This window comes from Trachypithecus francoisi, unplaced genomic scaffold, assembly GCF_009764315.1.
Source record: "Trachypithecus francoisi isolate TF-2019V2 unplaced genomic scaffold, Tfra_2.0 Lachesis_group11, whole genome shotgun sequence".
NCBI lineage: Eukaryota > Metazoa > Chordata > Mammalia > Primates > Cercopithecidae > Trachypithecus > Trachypithecus francoisi.
In genome coordinates, this window is record NW_022681456.1 from 86,687,082 (window position 1) to 86,697,780 (window position 10,699).

The 10,699-nt window shown below is 56.3% G+C and overlaps 1 protein-coding gene across 13 annotated transcripts in view; it reads left to right on the top strand.

Annotated features, from left to right (window-relative positions):
- HDAC7 (histone deacetylase 7) overlaps window positions 1-10,699 on the top strand; it is a 37,742-nt gene that overhangs the window by 25,879 nt on the left and 1,164 nt on the right. For all 13 annotated transcript variants that reach the window (XM_033222300.1, XM_033222291.1, XM_033222292.1 and 10 more), the window contains 13 exons: window positions 818-1,037; window positions 2,410-2,543; window positions 2,708-2,828; window positions 3,106-3,155; window positions 4,482-4,589; window positions 4,823-4,878; window positions 5,053-5,140; window positions 6,239-6,358; window positions 6,595-6,692; window positions 7,862-7,980; window positions 8,722-8,855; window positions 9,130-9,214; window positions 10,371-10,509. In XM_033222300.1, the coding sequence (XP_033078191.1) occupies window positions 818-1,037; window positions 2,410-2,543; window positions 2,708-2,828; window positions 3,106-3,155; window positions 4,482-4,589; window positions 4,823-4,878; window positions 5,053-5,140; window positions 6,239-6,358; window positions 6,595-6,692; window positions 7,862-7,980; window positions 8,722-8,855; window positions 9,130-9,214; window positions 10,371-10,509 (1,472 nt within the window). The remainder of the gene's footprint in view (window positions 1-817; window positions 1,038-2,409; window positions 2,544-2,707; window positions 2,829-3,105; window positions 3,156-4,481; window positions 4,590-4,822; window positions 4,879-5,052; window positions 5,141-6,238; window positions 6,359-6,594; window positions 6,693-7,861; window positions 7,981-8,721; window positions 8,856-9,129; window positions 9,215-10,370; window positions 10,510-10,699) is intronic.

A 10,699-nucleotide genomic window follows, 5' to 3' on the forward strand; every position in this document is an offset into this window, starting at 1 on the left:
CCAGCAGAATGCTCTCACTGTGGGAATCAGGACCCAGTGCATTAGCTTGCCAGAGCTGTTGGGATATGTGCTATAGGCTGGGTGCCTTAAACAGCAGGCATTTACCATCTCACAGTTCTGGAGGCTGGAAGTCGAAATTGAGGTGTTGGTAGAGTTGATGCCTTCTGGTGGCTGTGAGTGTGAGGACAGGGGCTGTTCCAGGTCTCTCTCCTTGGCTTGTGGATGGTCATCTTCTTCCTGTGGCTTCACGTGGTTTCCCTCTGTGTGTGTCTGTTCAGATTTCCTCTTCCTATAAGGACGACAGTCATACTGGGTTAAGGCCCACCCTAACGACCTCATTTTAATTTGATTACTTCTGTTTGTGAAGACCCTATCTCTGAATAAGGTCATGTTTAGAGGTACTGGGGGGTTGGGACTTCAGCATATAAATTTGAGGGTGGGGAACATAATTCAATCCGTAACACATGATGACAGGCCACATACATGTTCTTGAGCAGTTACACAGTCCAGGAGATGAGGACATCCTGGTCAGCGCAAGATCCAGTGCCCCTCCCCTGGTTCCTGGCTTTGGAGTCCCAAGGGCCCGGGGAGCTCTGATGGAATGAGTGGTTAGTCTGGGGTGCAAGTCTTTCAGGGGGCTGCAGGGGTCAGGGGGCTTAGAGAGTCAAAGGCCAGAGCCCCACTGGACAGCAGTTCTAGGTTTATCCTGGAATCTCTCTAGGAAAGGGGCCTGCTTGGCAGTTCCCGAGATCTCAGGCAGAAGTAGAGGGAGCAGGACCCTGAGGCACTGGAGACCAAAGCCTCATCTTTCCCCTAGGTATTGCTCTGGGAACAGCAGCGACTGGCTGGGCGGCTCCCCCGGGGCAGCACCGGGGACACTGTGCTGCTTCCCCTGGCTCAGGGTGGGCACCGGCCTCTGTCCCGGGCTCAGTCTTCCCCAGCTGCACCTGCCTCACTGTCAGCCCCGGAACCTGCCAGCCAGGCCCGAGTCCTCTCCAGCTCAGAGACCCCTGCCAGGACCCTGCCCTTCACCACAGGTGGGACCAGGAGGAGGGTGGCAGGTGGAGGGAGGGGCTCGGCTGCGCGAGTCCATGTGGGTGTCGTGGTGTCAACTTGGGACGTTTTTAGAGGCCACAGAGCGCTTAGCCTTGTTAGGTCCATGCAGTACTCATGGAGCACATGGAACAGCTGGTTATTGCATTTCCCCTTTGAAGACCAAGGCTCAGGAAATCTAAGGTGACAAAGCCTGTGGTCAAATAGCAAGTGGTAGTCAAGCCAGGATAAGAATTCCAGTCTCCTGCCAGTGCACTCAGACCTTTTAAAAATGATATTTATTATTGTTTGCTCTGCTTGTAAAAAGAGCTCAGAAGTATTTTAGACATTTTGAAGATCAGTACAGAAAAACCTAAGAAGAAAAGAAAAATCACCAACCAGTATCCCACCACCCAGAAGTAACGCCTCTGAAATTCTGCTGTATTTCAGTCCAGGCTTTGTTCTGGCCATATGTACATGTGCAGATGCCATGAACACATGAACTACGTTTTGTATCCTACTTAGTTAACATATTATGAATGCTTCTTGGCATAATTAGTCTTTAAAACTGAGAGTCTCATAGTATTTCATCATTGTATTTTATTTTTACTGAGGGATTCCTTATCAGTTAGACATTTAGATTACAGTTTATTTGAATTTCCTTATGCATAAATCTTTCCTCATGCTTGGGATTATTTCCCAAGGTTCACTCTAAAGGAGTAGCATTCCTGGGTCACATGGTGTGAGCATTTTGACAGTTGTTAGTGTCCTAGACCCACAGAAATTGACCCTCCCACCCGCAATGCACAGGTCCCTCCTCTGAAGACTTCCCATGGGTCAGACTGAAATAGTCACTTCTCCAAAGCTGGATTTGTCTTATTACAAGGTCCAGTGTCATTGTGGGCTTCTTAGCTCCCGGTTTTGGGGTTTCCTAGGAATTCTTTCCCCTCCCAACACCCCTTGGTAACCTCTCTGGGTTCATGACACCCATGTGAGACGCTGTACATTAGACCTCGACTTCATGCTTTGCTCTGAGCACTTGAGTGCCTGATGCTGGGCCCTCGAGTGCTGGGCCACCCAGCAGTCGTGTCCGCATGTGGGAAGGCCATGGCTCTGTGGCAGCCGTGTTGGCTGGAGCTGTGTCGGTGTGTTGGCTGCCGCCACCTGGGCAAGTGTCTGGGCGTGTGTGGACAGGTGTGAGGGGCTGGGGCTGGGGCAGGGGGCAGGATGAAATGCAGGCCTGTGTGAGTGTGAGGGGTGTGTGCCTGCCCGGCTCCGTGTGGGTGCCTGCTGTGGCGATGCTGGCATTTTCTCTGCAGCCAAGGCCATGGGGCGTGAGGACTCCCTGGGTCCCCGCTCTGACCCTTGCTCCCGCAGGGCTGATCTATGACTCGGTCATGCTGAAGCACCAGTGCTCCTGTGGTGACAACAGCAGGCACCCGGAGCACGCCGGCCGCATCCAGAGCATCTGGTCCCGGCTGCAGGAGCGGGGACTCCGGAGCCAGTGTGAGGTGAGGAGGTGTCTGTGGGGCCCGAGGAATGGGTGGAGGGAGGAGTCATGGGAGGGGAGGGGTGGGGGGCCCTGGGGCCCATGAGAGATGAGGGGCACATGAGCTGGTGGTGATGGGAGGGAAGGGGCGAGCATGGGCTCAGAGCTCTGTGGTCCCCTTCTCAGTGTCTCCGAGGCCGGAAGGCCTCCCTGGAGGAGCTGCAGTCGGTCCACTCTGAGCGGCACGTGCTTCTCTACGGCACCAACCCACTCAGCCGCCTCAAACTGGACAACGGGAAGCTGGCAGGTAAGGGCCTAGTGGCCCTGTCTCCCCGTGCGCGCTCACCTCACCCAGCTCCCATGCACTCCTGTCTTGGCTCTGCCCACCCAGCTGGCCTCCTCCCACTCCCTGGACGTCCCTACTCCAGCTTGCTGCCGAGCCCCTCCGCAGCCCACCTCCACCTCTCCCTTCCATATTTCTCTCCCCCAATACTCACCCAGCCCTGCTATCTGGGTTCCCTGCTCCCTATTGGGCCAAAGGCTGAGAGTATTCACGCTGACGCGGGCTGGGCCTCTCCTCGCAGGGCTCCTGGCACAGCGGATGTTTGTGATGCTGCCCTGTGGTGGGGTTGGGGTAAGTGTGCCCTAGGGTCTCAGGGGGCATTGCCAGGGCTCTCAGCTCTCCTCCCTGTGGTTCTCCCAGGCCCAACCCCTGCAGAACCTCTGCTTGTTGTGGTTCTGCCAGACAGGGTGGGCCAGGGACTTCCTGAGGTGCCCTCTGCAGCAGGAAGCTCCTTTTGGACAGGCGTGTCTCGGACCCACAGTGTCCCCCGAATGCGGAGCCCAGCATAAGCCTCGCCCCTAGAAGGTGTCTGGTAGATGTTGAGTGAGGTTTCAGGAGCAGGGCCAAGGCTGGGGCTTAGGATCATCTCTCCCTTCAGAGACCCCCATGATTGGGCACTGGCCGCCAGGCTGCTCTGTCTGCTCTGAAGTGGGGTACCTCAGCCTGGTCCCCAGACCTTGGGCTGCCTGGCGTGACGTCACGGTGGTGCTTCCAGTGTCCTTGGCGATCCCAGCACTTCCCTACTCCGGGACACAGCCCCAAACTCATGAGCTTTGCTTCCTCAGTCCTCACCCCTTTGTGAAGGGAGCTTCCCGCCCCCTCTGGCTCAGCTCTCCTCGCCTAACACTATCTCTGCAGTAGTTTCTCAAGCAAGGTGTGTAGAGGCAGGGGATGGAGGCCTCATTCTGGAGGGAAAGTGGGAGCTGTAGCTGGTGGGGGACTTTGGGAGGCAGTCAGTGCCCTGTTCACAACTTCCCATTTCTTGCCACTTTCTGGTTTTTCCAACTGTTGTTGCTTCTGTTTTCTCCTCCCTCCTCTCCCTCTCTGTCTTTCCCTCTCTCTCTCTTTCTCCAGCCTCTTGCGACTCTCTCTGCCTTCCTCGCCTCTCTTGGTCTGCCTCGCCCTTCCCATCTCCCCATCATGCCCCCCGGCCCCTCCCTAGCCTTGAGGCCCAGGGACTGGGTTTGGGGGGCCTCCCAGCCTGGGCTAGGGGCCCTGAGTGGAAGACAGTGGTGCAGACGGCCCCTCCAGCTCCGACCGTCCCGCAGGGCCTGAGCAGAGTCAGCTGGGGCTTAAAACCCCCTCCCGGCCCAAACCCCAAGTCCCGCCCAGGTAACGCCATGCCCCCTCCCCTGACCGGGGAGGCAGGCGTGATGCTGCCAGCAGAGTGCTGGCCAGATAATGGGCTGGTGCTGGGACTTAAGCTGGGAAAAAGTCATGCTGGGATTGGGGGACACAGGAGGCCTTGCCTTTGGGCGGTGGGGCACTGGGGAGGCAGCACTGTCTGCCCAGCTCCCTGCCCCTGGGGTCCTGGCCGTGGGGTGGGGACCGCCCCCTTGGGCCCTGGCTCCTGTGTGAAGCCTTGGATGATGCGGGCCCTGACTCTGGCTCCCGCAGGTGGACACTGACACCATCTGGAATGAGCTGCATTCCTCCAATGCAGCCCGCTGGGCCGCTGGCAGTGTCACTGACCTCGCCTTCAAAGTGGCTTCTCGTGAGCTGAAGGTAGGAGGTTTGGGTTGAAGGTGAGCACACCACAAAGGAGGCGGCAGAGTGGGGTAGTGGGGAACGTAGGCCCAGAACCCAGGCATTGCGTTCATCTTAGAAATTGCCACAGGGTTTTCGAGGGGAAATTGAGGGCTCTGGGGACCAGGCTGAGATTTAAACTGTTGGGGTACGTTCATGCAGCTGTGGGAGAGAGCTGTCTGTTGATTGACAAGCATTCTTTCTTTTTCCAGAATGGTTTCGCTGTGGTGCGGCCCCCAGGACACCATGCAGATCATTCAACAGCCATGTAAGGCTAGGGGAAGACCTGGGTGGGATGAGGTGGGGGGCAAGCCCCCAGGAACTTCCTTTAGGGACATTCTTTCTTCTTCCCTGAGCTTTCTCAGGCTGGGCCAACCCAGGGGCCTGGGGAGGTGAGGGCATGTGGGGAGAATGGGCTGGCAGGAACTCTCTCTCCTTCCAGGGGCTTCTGCTTCTTCAACTCAGTGGCCATCGCCTGCCGGCAGCTGCAACAGCAGAGCAAGGCTAGCAAGATCCTCATTGTAGACTGGGTAGGTGCCTGTTCGTAGCACCCTCTGATTCGAGAGCCCTGGGGGAAAAGCCCTGAGCCTGATGTTAAGAGATATGGCTTCATGTCTTAGTTCTGCAGTAGCCTCTCTGAGCCTCAGTTTCCCCTTGTATAAAACTTGAGTGGAGATAACACCCACATCACAGTTGGGAGGCCTAGAGGGGATGGTGTGTGGGAACGCATTCAGCCCTCGCAAACCCCCGCGATGGGTAGGAGCTGTCATTTGAGTGTTGTCTTTTGACCTCTATTGGCTTCTTTTGGCAGATCTAGTAATTCCTGCATTTCCTGTACAGGTAGCGATGATAAGAATAATAGCAGATAACATCAGTACACCACTAATTACATCCAGACACTGATGGTTTTACACATGATAGATTTAATCCTGACTATAACCCACTTTACAGATGAAAGTGAGCACAGAGAGGTGAAGTAACTCACACACAGTCATTCGTAAGTCGTGAGATGGATTTGAACCCAGCCCGGTTGGCTCTAGAGTGCTTGCATTTAACTGCTAAGCTATGTCCCTTCTGCACTGACAGCTGTGAAAGAGACATTTCTAAGCAGATGTTGAGAACAGTGGAGGACCTTTGCACACTTGAGTCCCCGCGTGGTCCTGTGAGTCAAGTGTAGGGCCCAGCTTTCCCTAAGAGGGATGGGGCTGGGCCTCGGGTACCTGCCACTCTGTAACCGAGCTTGGTTTCTGATCGCCTCATAACTTCATGACTTTATGCAAGACAGAGTGGTTCCTGATGTGTGTCACCCTGAACCCTTCCCTCTCCTTGCCACTAACCCCATGTCCACACAGTTACTCTCTCAGGTGGGCTGGCCTGAGATTGGGACACCTCCTCTCCTTCAGGATCTTATATTACAGCCAGCCCTGTCCAGCACAGAGAGGCCGAGGTTCAGAGCTGGGCAGTGGATTACGTGGGGCCACTCAACCATGTGGCTCTAGGAACCCCAGGTTCCTGATCCCCAGTCTAGGGTCCTGACCTCAGAATGGCCACTGACCTTGAAACCCTTCTAATCTGTCCTGGCCTCCGTCTCTCTGCCTTCCCTAATCACTGCCCATCTCCCTACACAGGACGTGCACCATGGCAACGGCACCCAGCAAACCTTCTACCAAGACCCCAGTGTGCTCTACATCTCCCTGCATCGCCATGACGATGGCAACTTCTTCCCGGGGAGTGGGGCTGTGGATGAGGTAACCGCATGTCAGAGCCACATCCTCCAGCCTCATTGACTCTCCTCCTGGCACTTACTCTGTCTCTGTCATGATGAGCTGTGTGATCCTGGATAGACTGCTGAGCCTCTCTGATCCTCAACTTCCCTATCTGGAAATGAGGAGGCTGGATGAGCTGGGGTGGCAGCTCTAACAAGCTGGTGTTCCCCTTCTGGGACTCTGCTGTCCTCATGTCTCTCTTGCCTCCTGCTTTCCAGGTAGGGGCTGGCAGCGGTGAGGGCTTCAATGTCAATGTGGCCTGGACTGGAGGTCTGGATCCCCCCATGGGGGATCCTGAGTACCTGGCTGCTTTCAGGTATGTGCTCTGGGGGCCCAGAGGGGCAAGGCCACCCTCTCCTGTCCATTCTCCCAAGAGCACCAGGGTGGAGGTGATCAGTTGGATTGTCAGCCTGTCCCCACCAGTTCCTAGACATTGTAGGTGAACACTAGTGAGAATAGGACACACAGAGAGAAGAACACAAAAGTCAAAGCGTGCTTTGCAAAGGCATACATTACCAAGAGCCAATGTCAAACTGATTGCTGGCAGATGGGCAGTGGAGTGAGCAGAGCTGGCACATTTAGTCAGAGAAGGCTGCCTGCAGGAGGTGGGCTTTGAGCAGAAGAGCAGACATTTAAATTGTGGAGAAAGAGAGAAAGCAGATAATGTCCATATTGGGGGAGTAACTTAAAAAAAGTCATTCTGGAAGAGGGCCTTTGGGATTTGTTCAGGAGACCTTATATATTTCACACTGGGGTCCCTGCACTCCATTTGGGAAAAGAGAATTCTGGAAATGGATCTTCAAACACTTTTCTGGAGTTATATCCATGACAGCTAATTCTATGAGAGCCCTGGGCTGGAGTTCCTGGAGTCTTCTCAGAGCCCAGGGCTATGAAGAACAACCAAGCAGACCCCAGAGTTGGATCAGGGTAGAGGGAGGCAGTTGTGGGGGAGGGCTGGAAGAGGGAGAGGATGGAGAGAATGTAGCCAGGTGGCCCAGGACCTCAGAGGACCTAGTTGTCCCCACTCAGCTCTCAAGTAGTGAGTAGCTGGGTGTGGTCAACTCAGTCCAAAGGACTGAGCATTTCTAGTCCCTGAAGCCTCATGACCCGAGTCCATCTCTGCAAGGCCGTGAGATGACCCTTTCCCTGTGGCTCAGGCCACTGCACCCCACAGATGCTTCCGTGCACACACACGTGCACACACACATGGTCACACACACTCCTCTTTCATTCCCTCTGGTGCCCCATCCTTGGCTCCTTTCTGCCTTTTGCTAGTTATGTCCCCTAGGGGGCTGAGTTCAGGGTGTGTGTGCCAGGGACATGGGTGGCCAGCCAAGATCAAGGAGGTCAGAGAACTCTGCCAGTTGTTCTGGGGCACTGGGAGCCTTGGAGGCCTAAGAACAGGGTGCCCCACTGCAACGTTGGCAGAACCGCCCCTGGCAACCCTGCACAGTATGATGATCACCACTTCTTGTGATCTCACAGGACAGTCGTGATGCCCATTGCCCGAGAGTTCTCTCCAGACCTAGTCCTGGTGTCTGCTGGATTTGATGCTGCTGAGGGTCACCCAGCCCCACTGGGTGGCTACCATGTTTCTGCCAAATGTAAGGGAGCCTCAGCTGAGGGGGAGATATAGGGACTGAGAGCCAGGCGGTGCGGGCAGTGGGGAGGCGGTGCGGGCAGTAGCGAGGTGGTGCGGGGAGTGGGGAGGCACTCCCAAGTCTGAAAGGGAAGGTGGCAGTGGCCAGCCCAGTACTTTCAGCCTGAGGACTGGAGTATGGCGGCTGGCCCCCGGGATCTGAGCACAGCCCAGGCCCTTTCTCAGGACCAGGCTGGTTCACCATAGAGGGCTTGACCAGGTCATACTCATGGGGACTTAATTCCAGTAGGCAGGAATCTCAGCCATGGGACTCCCCACCCCAGCTGGGTTGATTCCAGGTGGGCTGGCAGCTCCTCCAGAGGAAGGGAGAGAGGGGCAGCACTCTCAGAATAGAGGGCGCCCACTCAGCCCACTGGGCCACAGGGCCCACAGGACAGAAAGAGGAGAGGGTGCAGCTCAGTGAAAAAGACACAGGCTACAGTCAATGACCCAAGTTCAAGTCCTGCCTTGCTGCCACCTACTAGCTGTGGGGCCTTTCCCAAGGCCCTTAACCTCCCTGAGCCTTGAGTGAAGCATACTAGTAGGTTTTGCATGACATTCAGTGTGAAAGCACTTTGGAAATAGTGATTGATAACATGTGAGTCATTCTTTATTAGGGAGGAAGCAAGCAGGGAAGCCACAGGGGTAGGGAACGGGGTCACCTCTCCACTCCCGCCCCTCCCATTTCTCCCCACACAACCTCTAGGTTTTGGGTACATGACGCAGCAACTGATGAACCTGGCAGGAGGTGCAGTGGTGCTGGCCTTGGAGGGTGGCCATGACCTCACAGCCATCTGTGACGCGTCTGAGGCCTGTGTGGCTGCTCTTCTGGGTAACAAGGTGAGCCATCTTCCCTATCCGTGTTTCTGTCAGGCAGGTTAGCCTGGCTCTCCCAGGACTACCCAAAGGGCGGCAGATGGGATGGGACAGGGTGGGAGTGGCCAGGCCTGAAACAAGGTAGGCGAAGCGGAAGCCTCTGTTCCGAGTTAGGTCCGGGCAGCGTCTCCTGGCCTAGGTAGAGTGTGCTTGTGGCTAGCAGGCCGGGGCCCTGGGGTGGGAGTGAGCTGGGCCTGTGGGTCCCTGAGACTGGTGGCTGATGTACTGTTTTCTATAGGTGGATCCCCTTTCAGAAGAAGGCTGGAAACAGAAACCCAACCTCAATGCCATCCGCTCTCTGGAGGCCGTGATCCGGGTGCACAGTAAGTGTGGAGATGGGACACTCGCTGAGCTCAGACTGAAGGATCTTAGTGGTACCCTGCCCCCCGTGGCCAGAGTCCTAGGGCTTCCAGTGCCAGCCAGGTGATCTGCTGTTGGTCTGGAGTAAGATCCTGTGAATGACCCAGGCAGCAATGGTGAGCACCCCCCAAGCGAGGGGGTGTCCTCTGAGCCTTCCCGATGGAGCCAGCAGGGCCCAGCAGACAGTGGCCCCTCAAGGTAGTGACTGGCCTCCATCTCTAGCTGCAGCCCTAGACCAGGGCCAGGTGAACAGCAACACTCAGGCCTTGTTTGCCAAAAGGCCTCGTTCCCATCCCTCCCCACAGTCCTGGCCACGGGGGTCTCAGGAGCTCTGCTGGCTTGGGGGCTGGGTCTTAGGATAACCCCCACATTTGTAAAGTACTTTAAATTTTCAACTTCAACTCAGTATCTATTGAGCATCTTATGTCAAGACTCATAATCTATACTAGGGATAAAAATGAATAAAATAGATTCCCATATCGAGGGCTAGGTACAGGAGCCATGATGGTAAAGACATGGCTGATTCCTCTTACGGTGGGTACCCTCACACTGAGCCAGGTTCCAGGACATGGTTCCTCACAGCAGCAGGCAGGAGGAGCATTCTTCTGGCCTGGGCACCCATGCAGAGCGGCTGTGGTGATGGTCAGCTCTCCCACGTCGTGTTCTTCCCACCTCCCAGGCCCTGCTTTCCTGAGTGCTGGGCTGAGCACTGGTGGGGGCTGCATTTAAGTGGGAGGCCCGAGCTTGGGGCTCTGGGAGGTCGCTGTGACGCAGACCCTGTCTGCAGGCAAGCAGGCCCTCCTGGTGCTCTCAGGAGCCCCGCACCTGTGGGGAATGAGTCAAAGGTGGCCTTGCAGCCACAGGGGATGAGAGAAAGGCTGGGCACCTGCTAGGACCCCCTCACAGCCATGTTGAACCCACTCTGCTTACCCTGTCAGGCTGTGGGGGAGGGGGAGCGAAGTGAGGAGAGGGGCAGGTGGGAGAGCCAACCCCAAGTGGAGGACAGGCCCGCTACTCCGGGGCCCCGGGCCTGAGACACCAACCTCAATATCCAGTCTAGGACATGGTGTTGGGGGGCTTGCTTTCTCCAACCCTTTCTGACCTGGCATCTTACCCCAGGTAAATACTGGGGCTGCATGCAGCGCCTGGCCTCCTGTCCAGACTCCTGGGTGCCTAGAGTGCCAGGGGCTGACAAAGAAGAAGTGGAGGCAGTGACCGCACTGGCATCCCTCTCTGTGGGCATCCTGGCTGAAGACAGGTAATGCCAGACCCCCCGCCCTGGGCCCACAGCCTCTCCACCGCTTCATTCTTCCCTGCTTGAAGACCCCAGGTCCCCTATGCAGCCACCCCAACCCTCAGGCTTCCTGACCAGGGTTGAGAGGAAGCTCAGCTAAGGCCCTTCCTGCAGCCCTGGCGCTCCAGCATCCCACCCTTGTCCCTCCTCGCAG